The 19152-nt window shown below is 44.0% G+C and overlaps 1 protein-coding gene across 1 annotated transcript in view; it reads right to left on the reverse strand.

Moving 5' to 3' along the window:
- Positions 1-19152, reverse strand: part of VRK2 (VRK serine/threonine kinase 2) — a 370448-nt gene that overhangs the window by 135656 nt on the left and 215640 nt on the right. Inside the window, exons 9-10 of the mRNA XM_085612369.1 lie at positions 11306-11426; positions 1044-1102 (exon numbers count right to left, since the gene is read on the reverse strand). Of these exons, the coding sequence (XP_085468495.1) occupies positions 1044-1102; positions 11306-11426 (180 nt within the window). The remainder of the gene's footprint in view (positions 1-1043; positions 1103-11305; positions 11427-19152) is intronic.

Raw genomic sequence — 19152 nt, forward strand, 5'->3', positions numbered from 1 at the left:
GCAGGACCAGGAGGAGTGACCAATCTGGAGAAGTGTAAAAACGTCGGGCAACTTGTAATGCGTCATACCAATTTTCCTCAGTGTACTGAAGAACCAATTCATCCCCCTCTTTATATTGTTCCTTATCTGAATCTGTCCTGAAAAGTTTGCAGAGAACTTGAGCCCTTCCAAGAGGTAAAGGTAAGGTGTCAATCTGATGGGTTGCTGAAGGCTCATGGAGTTCTTCTATCTGCTGCAACGTCACTGATGGACCCAGAAATTTGGGGTGCCTTGGAACAAGAGCTCGAATTGGCTCAGAAGGTGATCGATTTTAGAAGAAAGACCATGAGACATGTTAACACCCTCACACCTTCTATGGAGTTTAAGAGTCACGCTTGGACTAATTGTGCTTCTTTTTTTACTTATGCCATGAGTAACACATATCTGCCATGGGAAACAATTTCAGGAGTAGGACCAGGACCAACCCTTTCAACCTTGACTGGCCAGAGCATGGAGTCTTCCAATGTTTGGTAACGTAGAACTTTGCCTAATTGTCCCATGTGGCCTTTGGGTTTACCTGGGCGCTACAGGTGTTGGTGTTGTGTTCCAACCCTAAGCACCAAAGGCATACCTGACACACATCTGTTTGAAACAGTCCCTAAAGGGTTTAAATCCTGTATCCTTAGAGGAGGACATTGCCCTAGCACATTGATATATTTTTAAATAGTTTGAGAGAGAATGGTTTATTCAGAGACAAGAGGGTAGGCCTGAATTGTGCCTGTGGCACAGAAAGAAAGAAATTGATGTCAGCAAGCACAGGTGGCACTTGTACGAGGCTCCGCATGTCATTTCCGGAGCAAAACAACTGTCTCAGAGCCACAGGATACCGCCTACTGGCACGTAGAGGTACTACTGAAGTTTCCAGATCCAGTCTGACACGTAAGGAATATTCACAAGGTGAGGAATCGGCAGTTAGAAGTATTCATCAGAAACTTTACAACATAAAAAGCGATAACATATTCAGTGTTTATTAGTAGTATAAAATACAAAGCTTCCATACTTACGAGTGATGCTTTTAGAGGGGTCCAGTTGTAATACAGAATGAGGGAGTTCATCCAGAAGTCTGAAACAATAATGCATAGTATTTTTAACTTCTTATTTAATCATTTTGGAATTTTATATACAGTTATCCTATCTAAGCTTTAAACACTTTTGTATTCTGAATGTCTTCATCTGAAATAAAGGGGGCAGGGTAATCCTGGTCCCACAGCCACAAAATCATGCTGTTTTTGTATAATACACATTTGAAAGCACAACACACAAAACTATGAACAATCACTATTGTACCTAAACCAGCTAGAGAAAGTAAAATAATAGGATTGTTGGACCAATTGTTTCCCCACAAAACTATGTAAAATCGCATGTAATCCAATTGCTTGAAAAAGGTAAAAACAATTTTTTTGCACAATGGGTAAATTCATCAATAGAAACAAACAAGGAAAAATAAATAATTATGCACACTTAGGTGAGGTTCAGTTAGGGTTAAAATGCAAGATCAAACACCTTTTGGAATTCAACAGCTGACGTAATTACTCAAACTTAACTTCACATGCATTAATAATGATCTTACAGATGACTTGAGCAGTATCACTCTATTTTGGACACTGGCCAAACATGCACCTTTTATTCATCCTGATGTCTCTCCTTGTGTATCCCTGGTGCAAACACCTCTGACAAAGCACAACCGGCCCACCATCTCTTAAAAGATTATCTCAGCCACACCATTGACACCAAACAGCTTTAATTTCATTGGCTTTGTCGAGGTGCTACCGATCATGTTGCCTGCCAAAAATATGTCCTCTTTACTGCATCTTCCTTTCCACATAGTAGATGCCCACTCAAGCTCTCACCCATCACGGTTTTACCAACCCAGCCTCATCACTAAGTAAACCTTAGAACTTGGAGTCAATCTTCCTGAGCACACCAGCTGTCTACTGAATGTCAGATCTGATCTTATCAAATCATCTTACATCATATACCAATGTCAGTCCTATAGCCCTCCATTACACCTCAGAGTTATCACTGAGACACAGATAGGCACCAATGACTCCACCACACTTATAACGCTCCATATTGACCTTGCTTCCTTTTGTCATACATCATTAACAAGCAGCAAGAGCAGTGGAGTTGTCATTCTGGTTATTCTCAATACTATTCCTATACCTCATCCCTCACTTGAATTCCACTCCACCCCAGTTCTTGCATACTTCAATGTGAATGTCCTAATGAGCTACTACCCACCACCCATGACTGGCTCTTTGAAATCTCTGACTATCTTATTGGCTTCTGTGAAACCACCACCCTTTTCATTCTACTTGAGAACGTGAACCTAAAGGACAAGTTACTTACCTTTAGTAAAGCCTTATGTGGTAGAGACATGATCTAGCCGCAGAATCCTTACCTTTGTACTTCCAGGCGTCAGGCTGAATCCGGACGCCGGTAGGTGGTGTTGGTCGACTTCATGTGATGTCGTCGGCGTCGTGTTCTTCAGCATTGTGATGTCCACGTCGTCAATATAACCGCCAATCCGGCACGTTGACCTCAATACTTTTCACGACTTTCCACACCAGAAGCGCGGAGTCATGATGTGACTGACCATGGTGTGTTAAAAAGCGACCCTGTAGGGCACTGAAGGGGAACATCCCTGACACTTAAAGCCAATTCCGCAGTGCAGGGATCATGTCTCTACCAGACAAGGTGTTACCGAAGGTAAGTAACTTGTCCATTTGATAGAGACATCTAGCCACAGATTCCTTACCTTTGAACAGATACTCAAGCAAAACCATCCCAGGAGGAGGGACTGCCGAACTGAAGAACTAGGCTTTTAAAGCCCAGCGGCGCAGGGTGCGCCTGAAATCTTCTGAGTTCGCCTTCCAAATTACAGAGACACGGAACTCTCTGCTTGCGTAGGAACTTCAATTTATTAGATGCAGCTAGGTACAGTTGTCCTAGAAGTACATCATATGTCGGTTCTCAGGAGACTGCCACTTCAATCTGTGGCTCAAAGTCTTTTGTAGCGCGTGAATCCCCTAAAGCAACAACCCCCACAAGGTGCAATAAAAATACAAATCATCCACAAGAAAACATTCTTTGTACAAGATACAGGATAATGGGCAATAGAAATTCCTTCCCTAAGGTCGTGTTCTCTACCCGACCCTATAGGTCAGGTGGCATAGCCATTCCTAGGTTGAATTAATTTACGACAGGATGTGTTTGCGTGTTGAAGATGGTGATTCGTAAAACAACTGGAGAGGCCGAGAACGGTCACCAAGGGTCAATAGAAGGTTATCTGGGGGATTAGTTGCTTCGAGCCGGGTCTCAGAATGGACTTAGCTCGGGGAAACAGGAAAGGTCGTGTAATATGTGCAACAGTATAGAACGTGAAAGAAATGCTATGAATGTTGAAGGGGCCTGAGTGAGGGCAACAGCGTGGTGGTGTTACAAGCAAAGACGAGCCATATTTTGAATTTCCTCAGAACGGTTCAGACCAGAAAATCCTGTAAAACAGAGCGACCAAAAAAGCCCTCTCTGCGAACCTGGGAGTACAGGCAGTAGTGTCTGGCAAACGTGTGCAGCGATGCCCAAGTTGCAGCTTGGCAAATATCCGATACGGGAACACCACGCTGGAGAGCCGTGGTGGCCGCTTTCGCCCTGGTGGAATAGGCCCTAAGCCCTTCAGGAGGCTCCTTCTTTACTAAGGCGTAACAAATTTTTATGCAGAGGATAACCCATCGAGATATAGTCCTCTTCTGGACAGCACGACCTCTTGTTATGCCCACATTCCCTATAAACTGTTGGTTGTCCACCGTTCGAGAGGATAGGCCCTAAACTGCACCGTGTCCAGAACCACCCCAATGAAAAGAAGCGACAGTGGGAGTCAGGTGTGACTTTGGCACGTTGATAGTGAACCCCAACAAATGCAAGAGCTTTGCCATCGTCTGGAGGTGGCCGACGACTGCTTGGGGCGAGCCCGCCTTCAACAACCAGTCGTCAAAATAGGGGGGAAGACTGGAACCCCAAATGAACTGCGACTACCGCCATCACTTTTGAGAACACCCGAGGGGCACTGGTGACGCCGAAGGGAAGCACCGTGAACTGAAAGTGCTCGTGGCCCAACGTGAACCGCAGGTAGCAACGATGGGTAGGCAGGATGGGGACATAAAAGTAGGCATCCTGCAAGCCCAGCGCTACCATCCAGTCTCCTGGGTCCAGGGCAGACAGGACCAGAGCAAGGGCGAGCATTTTGAATTTCTCCTTCTTGAGGAAGAAATTGAGGGTTATGAGATCTAGGATAGGACGAAGACCTCCATCCTTCTTGGGGACCACGAAGTAGCGGGAGTAGCAACCACTGCCTACTTCGTGCCCGGGAACCGTCACTGTAGCTCCCTTGGCCAAGAGAGGATTGACTTCCTCACTGAGCAAGGGAAGCTGATCCTCCATCAGCTGATCGTATGCTGGAGGCATAGAAAGAGGGATAGTCTCGAAGGGGAGGGAGTAGCCCCTCTGGACTATCTGCAGCACCCACCTATCCGATGTGATGGATTGCCAGTGATGGAAGTGATGGTGTATTCTGCCACCAACTTGCCGAGAGTGTTCCTGGAGGATTGGACTAGGAAGGTTTTGCGGTGAAGGAGGGGCTGGTGTCTTGGCTCAATTTCAGGTTCCCGGGCCCACGAGCCCGGGGTGAGCCGTGTCCACCGCCCCAATGAGGTTGCTGAACTTGCGGGCCCTCTGGCCAGAATAGTGTTGGCGCAGCTGGTAGCCCCTTCCGTAGTCACGAAGGAGCGAAAGCTGGATTAAGACCTTGGGGCAGTAGTGAGACCCAAGGACTTCGACGTGACCCGCGAGTCCTTGAAGCGCTCAAGGGCAGTATCCGTCTTGTCTACAAAGAGACAGGAGCCATCAAAGGGCATGTCCATGAGGTTGGCTTGGACATCCCCCAAAAAAACAGATGTTCTCAACCAGGCATGGCGACGAACTGCCACTGTCGTGGAAATCGCTCTACCTAGCGAGTCTGTTGTGTCCAAGCCACATCAAATGGCAAACTTAGCTGCGCCTCTACCGTCGGATATAGCTTGGGAGAGCAGGGTCCGGTCCTCCTCCGAGACCATGGGCAGCACCTGCGCAACCATACCCTATAGAGAATGGGAATAACGGCCCAAGAGGCATGCGGGTGGGTCCCCCGGTGCGGGGCAATGGTGGTGGGCGATCATCTCATTCACAGGAGCCCCTGTGCTGGGTTTGGACCATGTCCCCAGAAGGACGTCTGTCAAGGCCTCATTGAAAGGCAGTAGGGGTTCCGAGCTCAAAACCCCAGGCTGAAGGACCTCTGTCAAGACGTTTGTCTTGACCGCCACTGTAGGTAGCTGTAGGTCAAGGACCTACGCACCACCGTGACAAAAGTTGCTCCCTCCTCCGTAGCCAGGGTAGGAGGAGAAAGCATGCCAGAATCTGGGAAGGTGTCTAGACCACTGGCATCACCAAATTCCTCATACCAGTCCAGGTCTTGCTGAGGTGAAATTCCTAAGGGATCCAGCTCCCCCTCCCAATCCTCTTCCTCCATTCCTAACCCATCAAAATAGGGCAGAAAAAATGGCATGGAGCCGTATGGCTCTGTCGGCGTTGGTCTCGGCGTTGGTGGACGCCCGACAAGTCCGTGTCCTCGGGAATGAGGATTGGGGGAGGCGCCGCTGGTCTGCGACGGAAGTGACGCCAGGGAGGGTCACTGTGGAGGTGCGTCCGGTGTGGGTCCGGGAACGGGTGTGCTCGGAGGCCGTGGAGCCGGAGTCGGAGCCGCCGGTACAGGAACTACGGGGCCCCTCCATCATCTGAGTCTGCGGGGTCTAAAGACGCGCTGGCAGGGGCACGCTGCCCAAATATGGCGCACATGGCATAAAATTCCTTGAGTTGAGCGGGGGTCGCTCCCGGCCCCGGAAAGGGAGGGAAACGTGGAGCCAACTTAGGCACCCGCTCCCCAGAGCGGGGCCTTGAGCGCCGCGGTTCCTCCGCCACATCACGAGACAGGCGGTGGGAAGTCGAAGCATGCTTTGACTTCTAGTGCCTATTGTGGTGCCTCTTACCCGACTTCGAATAGCTGGAGCGGTGCTCTGACCTTCCTCTCGACCAAAACCAGGATCGTGATTGAGACCGGTGAGGCGACCTCGCAGGGCCGTGAGAAGCTTTAGAGACGCTCCCTCAAAGCCTTCGGCGCCATGGCCCGGCAGTTGGAGCACGACTTGGAGTCGTGGTCACGTTCCAGACACCACAGAAACCAAATGGGGGTCCGTAACGGACATGGCGCGGTGACAGGTGCCGCACGGCTTGAACTCCGAGGTCTTCTTACTTGACATATTCCTAACTCGCCAACGGAGTCGACAAAAAGCCGAAAAAAGTCTTGTAAAAAATGACAGGGTGTAGCTCTCTTCAACGGATCGGCGCTGGCTGGCACAGAAAGAAACGATCTGATGTCAGCGGGACAGAGTGGCGGTTACACTGACGACACAGACGTCACGATGACGATGAACACGACTCCGACAAAGTCGACCTACGCCACCTACCGGAGCGCAGGGCTCCTGCTACGAAAAATCTTCTGGATCTAGCCTGATGCCTGGAAGATCAAAGGTAAGGAATCTGAGGCTAGATGTCTCTATCAGATTGTTAAAGTACAACTTCATAATATCCTGCTTGTACAAAATTATCTGATAACTCATTGACAAACATACACTCCTCACATACAAGTAAATATGGTAAACCTCTGCACCTCATACTAATCTCTAACAAGCATACCTGTGCACCTCCTACCTTTGATCTCCTCCTCCCCTCCCATCTATCACCAACTCTATCATCTCAAAAATGAAAAGACTTTGGAGTCCTGTTTGGGCTTCCTCAAAAGTATCTACAACAATTTCATACCACTGCAATACACCACATCCTCTGAAGATATCAATATGACACTTCAGCATGCCTTTGACTGGCATTATGCTCTAAGCACATTCTCACCAGCTGCACCATGCCCACAACCCTGGATAACACCTGATATGTGTTTACTTAAAACAAGTATGAATACTAGTCTATGCAAATGGTGCAAACAAAAGACTTCGAATAATCTTGCTCAGTACAGACAAGCCTTAAATGTGCTTCCTTTAGACAAGGAAAATACCACATATCTTCAAAACCTCATCACATCACTGCAGCCCCATCCTCAAGTTCTGAAATGTACAATCAACAACTTAATTTCCTCCATGCACTCCCATTTATCATGCAGTTCACTCACTGTCAAGGACCTACTGTTCCAATAATAATAAAGATGGTAGAGACACTCACTACAATAATTATCATTCATTCTCCTCCTTTCTTCATCTCCACTCACCCGCTACTGCATTCAATGGTACTCTTTCACTTTTCCACCATTTCATCTTTGGAACTCATTCCTATAAGTATATCAGCAAATCCTTCATATGCCCTATCTGATGACTTTGGACCACAAATTATCAAGCCTCTGGTTCTCTACTCAAAGGCTGTACACTTCCTTATCCCTCTATATACCACTTCCTTCTGGCTGGATCCTACTCAATTCAAATGTGCAGTAGTACTACAAAGTTTAAAAAAATACTACTGACCCTGCGTCTCATTCCAGCTACCACCCAGTAACCCTGCTTATTTTCTTGTTCATGATATTTGGACAACTAGTTGCTAACAGTTCTATTTCTAATAGGCTAAACATTTTCAATCAAGCGTCCACTCTCCCCAATCAACAGAGGCTTCCCACACAGCATGTAGCCAGCTGAACTTACTCAGGCTCACCATAATAATCTGTTATCCATCTTCATGCTTCTTGATTAACCCACTGCATTCAATACTGTGGATCACCCCATGTTACTTTTCGATCTCCAAAATGTCAGCATCACGGGATCTGCCCTACAAAGGTTTTCATATTGTCTCTCTGACCTATCTTTCTGTGGTATTGGATTCTCAGATTCCCAGCAAACTCTCTATAAGGTAGAACTCCTCCAAAGTTGTCTTAAGACCACTCCTTTTTTCTCTTTACATTACCTCCCTTAGTGCCATCACCTGCTTTTTGTCTTCTATTGACTGTGTTAATGCCACATAAATGTTCTTCTCCTTTCATTCGCTCAACTCCTCCTCTAATCATGCCTATCTGGTTATCTTACCACCATTTTACTCTCAAAACCCCTGCAGTCACTTACGCTTAACTCTATAAAAACGAAGTACTTAACTTCCCCGCGTTATCCACAACCTGTCAATGATTTCCCTTTGTTTTGGATGAGGTTGCAGATTTTCTTCTCTGTATTCTTAATTCCTGTACACCCTTTTTCCAAAGTACTCTTCTACATTTTCGCTTCAAACCGATGAGGCCAAATGACACAGTAACATTTATAGGCATATAATGGCCAGTGCATTTCGAGTGGAATTCTTTCATGTTTTACCATTTTAGTTAAAATCACTGGCTATAGAGTGTGACTAAAATAATATTTTGACTGCAGGTGTGTTTGTACACCTCTATGCTGTAGCTTTTTTTTGTCTCAATGAGCAGTGACATAAAATATATTTGGCACATTCGGGCTATGCATTTGTCTAAACACCACATCAAATTTTAATTCGGCCTGAGGAGAATGAAAAATATGAATATATTTTCATTCTTTCTATACAAATTTGCTCAGTATTTTGCTGCATTTCTCAAATGGACAGATATAAAAACTGGAAAGCTAAAGAAGGAAATGTAGCCTTGAATGTCTAGAGTTTGGCAATGCCAAATGTGTGTGGGCTCTACCTGGAAATTGTCTGCAAAATCAATTATGTAATACTTGCATAGGTAACTACATTGTGGCAGAGTCACTGTGTATGGTGTACTGTCATGGCAGATCTCAAACTCAGGGCGGTGTGGAAAGTGTAAAACTACAGACGGAATAGATTAGTGCCAGCCAGGCCTTGCTAATACTGGATCCCCAGTAGAGCACGCTGAACATGACTTTTGTCAGATTTGTAGCATTTATTTCCACAACATCACAATTCCACTCAGGCTATCTTGTGCAGGAACATATCCCTGCCAATGTTTGATACCCACCTGTGTTCTTCTGGATCTCCCCAGTGTGAGGGTATAAGACAAATATGGGTTTGCAATGAGTTTGTGATACTCACTGGTGGTAAATTGGGTGTTTGGGAAATGTGGTAATCAACTTATAGCAAAATGCCGGTTTAAGGTATCTTTGTTCTGGTCACAGATACTCCAGGCCTGGACGGAAACAGACCACAACCAAATAAGTTTATCATGTACACATCATAAGGTTTTTTTATGGCTGGATGCCAGATCTCCCTCACTCTGGCTGGCTGGAAGATTGCACTGAACAAGATGTTGCACAGATTTTTAGCACCTGTTCAAAGCAAGATCAAGCTCTGTAATTTTTCTTCGCACTTGATCATATCCCTGCCAAGCTGGGACTCACAACGTGGTTTATGTGCATCTCTTGAGTGTGAATGTATGTGATATATATGTGTAGAGGGTACCGAAAGGTAGTATAATAACGTTATTGATTGGTTTAAAAAAAAAACATTACAATTTAAAACATGACTAATTTGTACAATGAAAATGACAATGATGAGTATTCGAAACGGGGGGTCATAAATTACTAAAAATTAGAGAGATCATTATGAGCTAATAATGTTCTGCTAGAAGGCCTCATTCTGGTTTTCTGATATTGTAGTCTTTAATTCGATTGTTGAGCCTTTTAACTCGGCCGCCATGCTAAGATGAGGAGGGTTTGGCTGCAGTTGTGGCACCAAAAGGTGATTTACTAGGTGCAGTGTAGTTAGGAAATTTGGTCAAATGTATGACGCCTGGGTGGCATGGGAACATACCACAACTATACATTTGTAACATTTATAAATCCTAACAGCAGAAAACAAAAAAGCCATAAATACACCTCATAATGGTTTCGTGGGGACAGCTTTTTTAATACATATATATGCATCATTGGTGCAGTTAAAGGATTAATAATTCTGACTAAATCATTCTGATTAGAGGCAACCACGTTCCATTTCTTTTGTGGGTTCAGCCTCTCTACCAGAGGTAAAGACAGGATTTCTTAGCACGGTGGGCCTATGATTGGTTACATCATTCCATGAGTACACTCATTCCAATTCCATACAACCCCCACAAGCAAAGGGTGATGTATTTATTTTATTAAAGTGTTTTCCTAAACGTACATTAAGCCATTGACCTCTACGCATACTTCCATACTGCTAGTAATCTGATCTAGTGTCCTAAAAAATGCACAGGCGATCATAGAACTCCCACATGCCCCGTTCATGGACAGGACGCTTTTTCCTGGAGCGGTTAGTCTAAAGTGTTTGTAGTGTTAGAACTCTACCTCACGGAATACTGATGAGAGCGCAATGGGGGCATGCCCTGAATCAGGGTCACCAGTCGGAAACTTGCAGGTCTCTTTGGCAGCCAGATGCGGGTCAAGGAATGAGCAAAGCGGGCAATTGCCCAGGGCCCCTACCTTCCAGAGGGGCCCGCTGGAAAAGTGAACTTTCTCTCTATTGACATCTATTCTATTTTGGTATCTAAACTTCTCTGCCTACCTTTACTTCTGACTCTTTCTTTCTACCCAGGGTGAGCTTAAGGATTTTTCGGGTCCTATGCAAGACATATTTCAACAAAGTATAACATATAATTTAGTATAACTGGAATCATTTGGGTTTGAATTAATAGGAAATTGAAAATAAAGTTTTTTAAAAATCCAAACAGCCCTCCACCATAATATATATTGTTCGCTGCCCCCCCCCCCCCCCCCCAAAAAAATCATTAGGATGACACTGTTGAGAGCACTGTATTTATAAAGCCACACATTCGTGAATACACTCTGTTGCACAAAGCACCCGCGTGTCGCCCATAATGTATTTAAACAGGGCGGCGCTTTTGGCCTCCAAACCTGCTTCACTGCATTAAAGGGGCATTTATTCTACTTTGCGGCTTAGGTTTTACCTATTTGTGTTTTTTTTAAGAAAGGTTGAACAACCCTTACTTCCAACGTGAGCTTTAATTTACAAAAGCAGGGACACAAGAGGAGAATAAAAGTTATACAATGCGCAAATTCTAAGTTGCAGAATATTTTTTAAATGGCGCTGCTTTGCAGAAATGCTCAAGCGGGGATGTCGGGTCAAAGGTTGAGCGCGAGCAGCCCTCGCAGTCCAGTTTTAGGTTACGCTTTGTAAATGGCTAAGCAGCCACCAACAGACATACTTAGTTTTAGCAGACTGGACGGCGGCAGGGTCCTTCGCATGCTGTTCCCAGGGCAGTTTCCCACATAACCACTGCAGCAGGCAATAGCCAAGGATTTCCAGGTCACCTCGTCTGGACGGGGCTTTGGGAGCCAGCATGGAGGAGGAAAAAAAGAGAGAGAAAGATGGATGATTAGAAATAGAAAACCTTTTGACTGAACTTGAAATACGCAAAAGCCAAGCGGGCAGAGTGCTTTGTTTATTCAGCTGCAGAATAGCTCGAGTCGCGCGGGGTTTTTGGCCTTGGCCTTCAGACAAGCGGTGACTTGTTGCTGCCGAGAGTGGAGGGTCAGTTTCCTCACCTCCATCCAGCCCCAGCCCGGGCTGTCAGATGAACCTGATCCCCGTGTCCTCTGACATGATCCAGACAGCCTATAACCAGGCACCAACACTTTCTCAGAGAGCCAGGCAGTAAAACAAAGAAAGCCATGTCTGCGGCAAAATTGCTAACACATGTTTCAGGAAGTCCACGGGGTCTGCCCTGGCCACGCGCAGACCCTTCGAGCTCAGACTAAACACGGATGGACTTTCCCGCTCGGCTGCAATCACATGACAAACCTGCCATCTAGTGGCGCTGGCTCGGCCGAACGGAGACTGCACGCGCCGACACGAGCCGAGGCTCTCCCCAGGCATAAATAGCTTTAAAAACAGATGTTCCCAATATAACATAAAGGTTACCACAAAACGACAAAGAAAAGGCTAATAAAAAACGCGCAGCGTAAATATGATCAGAAAACAAAAGTGACTGACTCCAGTAGATTTCATGGTATGTAGTATATTGTTCAAGTAAAAAAAGAAAATGCATTGTTTGTATTTTAGAAATAAAATTTAAAAAAATCCTCGCATTTTAAACTACCATACTGAAAATCACCTTCTTTATAATGTTCGGATTTTACTATCGAAACGTGTCCATTTCTAAATAGAAACGTTTCATAAAGTGCTTCGAAGCTTTGAGTGACGCATTTAGCGCTCTATTAAACCCCAAAACAAAACGACACTGTGTAAGTTCGCATCATTGGAACAAATAAAATGTATGACAAAGCATATCTGGTTGTAAACCGGTGAAAAAACATATTGTAGTGATCTCTACAGGCCACGGGACCTTTGTTATGTTAGGTGAAGTCCGTGCAAAGTCAGAGGATACGAGGTTAATGGCGCTGGATGTATATTATGCTATAGTTTCTGAAAATGCACATGTATGTCCTTGTTCTGGATACATTGAAAGCAGTGATTAAATAAAAACAGGTTTAAAAAAATGTTAGGTGAAGGGCTTGCTGTAGCCAGTGCCGGCTTTTTAACAAACACCGCTTTACATGTTAGGATTTTTAAAACGTATGCTATTCTAAAGGCGAAACTACAAGTCAAATAAGTAACTCTGCTGGATAAAAACGTCCGGACAGGCTGAAGGGTGTCACTTGTTTATCCCTGCCTTTAGAAAGAAAACTAAGACTTCGAAGCATTGAAGCTACATTGTAACTGGGATTTGCGAGTGTGTTTCCAAATGAACGAATTGTTGCAGCAACGTTTCGGTAGTGTCGAGTCAACATCTGAGTAGCCAGCGCCAAAAAGCCTTCATGGTTTCACTTTAGCGTCTGTAAATTCTCACAGGAGCAGAACACAAGACCAGCCAGCCCTAACGCTGCCCTCTGCCTCCAGCCCTCTACTGCTATTATGAATATCAGGTTTCTAAAGGTCCTTCAGTCTAGCAGAACGCTGCTGCCTCTCTTCGGGGACCTTTTATTTCCAGAACTAGATTCTGCAAAGGCCTAATGCAGACTTGGCCAAAGGTATTAAAATGAAAACACAATGGCTGCCACGTGCTCTTCTGCAGCGATTCCAGCGGTTGTAAATCCGACAGTCACCGCGGAGGGATTCGAATAATGCACGCGCATTCACAACTCCTTTTCTGTCAGTTATACTACTCTTCAGTTCCAGGGCGTCCCGTTTTCACAAAATGGCGTCATGTCCCAATAGCTGCCAAGGTTTCTCTTTGCTTATGTGTGCCATTTCCTTGTTTTCAGTGCTCTATGTGTGACATTCCATTGTCGTTTGTATGACACTGTGACATTCAAGTGCAAGTAGAACAAGAATTCAAGTTACGTAATACCACTTTTTGTTTAATCCAATGGACTAGAAATGTCATTTAAACAGCTAAAACGTCGTGAAGGTCTTATGAAATATCAGTAAATGACTTCCCTTTTGCAATACAAAAGTCATGGATATACAAAGAGGTAAAGGGTTTGATGCAAAAGGATTGGTTGGTGTTAAGATATCAAACCTTTAAGGGCTTCACCTTGAATGTAAAGGTTCTGGTCTTAACAGCAGAACTATTCTACCAATTACACAAGCCCAAAGGCTTTTCACAGCAGAACACATTTGGGCATTGCATAGCATAAGCCAGGTCACCAATATTTAAACACTTGGGTATCATTGAGGCTGGCCATGCTTCAAGTTTATCTCTCTCAGAAAAATAGGCTACTCCTGCACGGACATTCCTCTGAACCTACTTTCTAGAAGACACTAGTGGTAGGGTAGAAACTCACAAATATCTTAGGTTATATAAAAGGACTCTCACCCACTAGTACCACCAGTGGCCTTCTTCATCATCGGATCCTCACCTACTACACCTAATGTGAGAGGATGTTAGTAGGGTATACTAAGTAACACAACATCTTAGGTCGACATGTTTCAGCTAAAATCTTTGCCTCAAAGGCAGGGGCGGCTCCTCCGCTAAGGCAGAGGAGCGTCGCCCCACTGCCTTTCAGCACGGCAAAAAAGGAAAAATAACATGATAATAACGAGATGCTATTATCATTTTATTTTTCTGTGCTGGGGCAGTTTTGTGGGGCGGGGTTAGGCTGAGCAGAAGGGAGGAATGGTGGCACCCTCCTAAATGCGCATTAACGTTTGGCCGGTCCTGTGGGGCCGGCCAGACATTCATGCGCACTTTGCATGTTCTCCACCCAGGCTGCATTACAGCCTGGGTGGAGAACATGACCAGGCTTCCATTCCCCATCTGAGCTCCGAACCACGTCACTCAGACTAATCACAACGCTGCTTTGCATCGTGGTGATTTTCTCAGGGGAGCCTGGGTGTTTACCAATCACAATGCTGCCTTGCAGCATTGTGATTGGCTCAAGAGAGCCTATCCTGCTTCCTGTTCCAACAGAAGCCAGGAAGAGGACTCAAGAGAGGCAGTGGATGGCCAGCCAGCCGGCCGGAAGACAGGTGATTTTTATTTTTCATTTTCTTTTGACGCAGACATGGGCCATGCCAAACCTACCCACGTTCACTCACTGACGTGCCCTACCCTCCCCATGACTGAAAATGGAAGCTTCTACATCTCCATAGTTCTGACTCTGACCTTCTAATTTTGAAACTAAAATGGAAAACAATGAAAATCAGTGGGATCAAAGATTCCCCTGGGCTCCAACTTTATCAAATGCTCTGATCCCATCTGTAAGCTAAATACACACACCACTGCCCCCAAATCTTCTATTCACCTTCATGCATCCACCTCGCAATCAGAATAAAACAACTACTTTTGCTCGCCAACTTACACCCCAACCACCAGTATAAAAGTTCACCATCCATTACCAGGATACTCCCTGGAGATATTTTTGTTCTTTGAGGTTTAGCAATCACCCTCCTCCTTTACTCTGTAGTGAGTGCAGCTGTGAGAGACTGAGATGGTGCATGAAGCCACCACTTAATTTGATTTAAATCATCTAGTAGTGACCAGATGTTACTAGTGCAAGTGTCAGAGTAGGTGTGAGTGCAAGCAGGGGTAAATGCTAGTGCCAGAGCACGTGTCAGTGTGAGAGGTTCATTAATGATGCCAGTCCAAGTGTGAATTAAAGTGCACGTACCAGAGCAGGATTGACCTCTGGTGTAATTGCAATGGTTTGTGCTTTAGCACTGCTATGTTTAACATGTGCATCCTGCTTCTGAAGTTTAAGCCAGAAGGAGTAAAAAACAGCTCATTCAATAATCCATTTTAAAGTTGTGGGAGTTCAGAAACTTCACAAAAGTTTGGCACACAACAAGAATGCTCTGGGAAATATGCAACAAAGACCTATAACGCAATTTACTGGCACTATATCTGGATAGAACCACAAGCTACCTGGATAATAACAAGATCACCAGGATGATACATTTACTTGGAAACTAGTGCTTAGGGAATGTAATTTCACATTTTATCATATAATGACAATTGCTTCTTTGTATTCCTAGACTTTCTCAGCGACACCCTGGTTTTAACATTCAACTGCTCCTCTTTAGTGATGTACCTTTTGTTAAATAATCAGTGAATCATTTCCTTTGTACTAAATGGTTATTGGCTGGGCATGAACAAGGACACTTAGAAATAGCGACTAACCAATATTAGAAAGAGGGATGTCCTCTTACTTTCGCTGAAGTCTACGTACACACACTGACTAGGGAAGGCCTTGTCACGGTGAGCTGCAAAGATCCCTCCCTCAGCCATAAACTCCATCCGGTTATGACAGATTCGCTCTCCGCACAGCAGGTGCTGACCACATTAGGCTGTTGCTTGGATGGTTGAGTGTCTCTCTCTCTCTCTCGTTAAGTCTCTCTCTTTCTCGCTGAGTCTCGCTCAGCGGCGTAGGAAGGTGGGTGCGGTAGATGCGGGCCACTCTGGGTGTCATCACTGAGGGGGGTGACAAAATGGCAAAAATATGTACGTACTGAAACTTTTTAGTTCAGTCAACAAATGCAACGAAACGCGGCTATACTCGACGCACGCGGTGCAAGAAAAGTTCCGCACCAGGTACAGCCTGACCTTGCTACACCACTGGTCTCTCTGTCTCTCTTTTCGAGTCTCTGTCTCTCTCGTTGAGTCTGTCTGTCTCTCTCTATCTCTAGAAATACTACATTGGGATTTAACTTAACTCTTGCAACACTTTAAACATCAAATTCATAGCCTATTTGTGCTATTTTAGGCATGCAGAAAATCTGTCATTCTTAGATGTTTCCATCTATCGGTGGTAAATTTCAGGGTTTCAACAACTTATTGTCCGTTCTGATATATTCGTATGATTCGCCTAGCTTTAGACTTTGGTTTACTGCAATTGTGAATATCAACAGATTTTAAACTATAAAGTTCTGAAGCACATACGTCAGTGAATGATTACACTTTTGTCAAGGATGAGACTGGCATTCACTCAGCACTTTTTTATTTGTAGGTCTGGCATTAGCAAAGATTTTAACATGTAGGAGAAAGTATCCCCTGCTGTGCATTAGAAGGATATTGCAAGTCATTGAGGAATTCCATGACCAAATGGAGGAATGAGGCTGAAGGCCAAGTTGCTTTATAAGGTTATGGAACTTCGAAGTGACTTGAAATATCCTCATAATGTATGGCAGGGGGTACTTTATTTCTTATAGTACATGCTCACACCATCACCTTGCGCACAAACAACTTAAATCTTTGGTGCATAGCTCTTTCATATGAAAGAGAGAACGTGTATGCTAACACAAAGAATAAAAATAGATTCACTAGTGAAAAATTAGACATAAAAAACGATTAGATATTTGTCACAAAAAGATATACAAAGCAGTTTAATACTAGTTAAATAAAAGGCCCAGTAGGAACATGTAGAAAGACAAATTTTTCTATAACTATCCAAGAACCGCAAAAAATAAACATGTTGCCATAAATATCTACTTTGTGCTTGTCTCTGTATAGAGCATTTTCTTTCTTTAAACAGCTGCTTTAAATATGGTCTGTGACCTGACTGGCTACTGGCTTGCACTCCCAAAGTCAAAGTGTATTTATTTAAATTAATTAAAACCATAACATTCTCTACAATAGAACATACAAATTAGAATCTTAAAATGATTAAAAACATGATATAAAAGCAGATTAGTGTAAACTAATAAATACATTGTTCAGGGACATTTATAGTCCAATCATTTAGCTTAGGTGCAGGGAGAAGTTAAAAGAAAGTGCACAGAGTAATCTTCCATATGCCCCTCTGATGTCATATTTTATAGTTCCCGAGTTTCTCCTTGCAAAAACAGGGAAACTGATGCAAGCCAAGCATAGTCTTATTTGGAATTTCTCGCAGCATCTTATATTATCTCAATCCTGCTTCCAAGTTAAAGTGTAATGATGTTAGTGCAAATTTAGCTAAAAAGTGTAGAAACAGTAAAATTGTAAACTAGAACAGGCTGTACAGTTGCGGGAGAAGGTGAAAAAGTACACAGACTAATCTTCCATATGCTCCTCCAATGCCATGTTGTATAGCTACTGAGTTTCTAATGCAAAAATTGAAAAATTGGTGCAAGCCAAGCATAGTCTTAATTGAAATTTCTCGCAGCAGCTTATATTGTCTCTACCCTGTTTGCAAGATAAAGTGCAAATGTGTCAGTGCAAATTTCGCTAGGAAGTGCAAAAACAGGAAAATTGTAAACGAGTACAGGTAGTATACATGCATTATTTCCTTAAAAGTGAAGATAATATTAGAGACCCATAACGGCAGCTCGAAGTGTTTATTGTGCTGGCTGCAAAACAGTCATCGATCCTTTTGCTGCCAATAACCTATCCGCTTCTATAATATATTTTATAAAGGGCTGCAATAGCTTGGGGGGTTTCACCCTTCAAACAGAATAGCAGTAGGCAGTGTGACGTCAGAACTTAACTGTAATAAATTATTAGAGTTGAGTTCTGACTTTATTTCTTTATAATCGACAACTAGGTGAGTCACAAGTCGCAGATTATAAGAAATTAGAGGCACATTTTTAAACAAGGATTGCAGAATCCCATGTATTATAATGGATAAAGTACCCCCTGACGTATGTTATATTGCAAGTCACAGAGGAGTTCTGTTACTAATTAGAGGAATGAGTTCGAAGGCCGAGCTCCTTCATAAGGTCATGGAGCACAGAGGTGACTAGCAAAGACCTAAAAATGTTCGTCAGGGGGTACTTTATTCCTTATAATACACGGTCACACCAGAACCCTTTCAACAAACCACTAACCTCCCAGATGCAGTGCTCTTTCATATGAAAAAGATAGGATGTTTATAAACTTGAAGAATACAATTAGAGACTCTAGTGTAAAAGCTGTAGCTCAGAATGTGTAGAAACATGCAGAGATTCTATCTTGTCCATATTTACCAAAAGTGTGAAATCAAAAATGATGGCCTACACTTATCTCCTTTCTACATATCTCTATTTATGTGGAAAAACAGAGCCGAAGTAGGATAAACCACATTTAGTTTTAGTTTATTGCCTTTCCCTTCAGTTGCTGGCAGTAGTTACTGTGACATCAGAACTCAACTTTAATAAGTTATTACAGCTGTAGGCCATGTCTTTATTATAGGTGACTAGCGACTTTGCAAGTCGCATTTAATAAGGAAATTACAGATAGGCTTTTGTACAGGAATTGCAGAGTCCCATGCATAGAATACTTTGAAGTACTTATGACTTTGTTCCCACAAAGGAGATTCTTGGCGTGTGCAAAAAAAGCACCCAGAAGAACTTGCATGGAGAGGTACTGCACACACACAGTCCAGAGGACACATCCAGCATCCAAAGATCTTTGTGGCCAATGGTAGCAGGCAAAAGAGGTGGTCAATGGGCACACAGTCTGCCCATAGGTACAGCCTCGGGCTTTAATCATTGCATGGTGAGGGCAAGAGTACGACACAAAAAATGTGACCTATTGCCATGCTCCATACTAGAGGCACATCTGCCACGGCCAATAGATAGATATGCAAGACTAGCTAGTGGATCAGGAGGATTGGGCATGGAGCATGGATATGGCCTACACCTTATGCCCAGCAG

Source organism: Triturus cristatus, chromosome 6 (assembly GCF_964204655.1).
Source record: "Triturus cristatus chromosome 6, aTriCri1.1, whole genome shotgun sequence".
Taxonomy (NCBI): domain Eukaryota; kingdom Metazoa; phylum Chordata; class Amphibia; order Caudata; family Salamandridae; genus Triturus; species Triturus cristatus.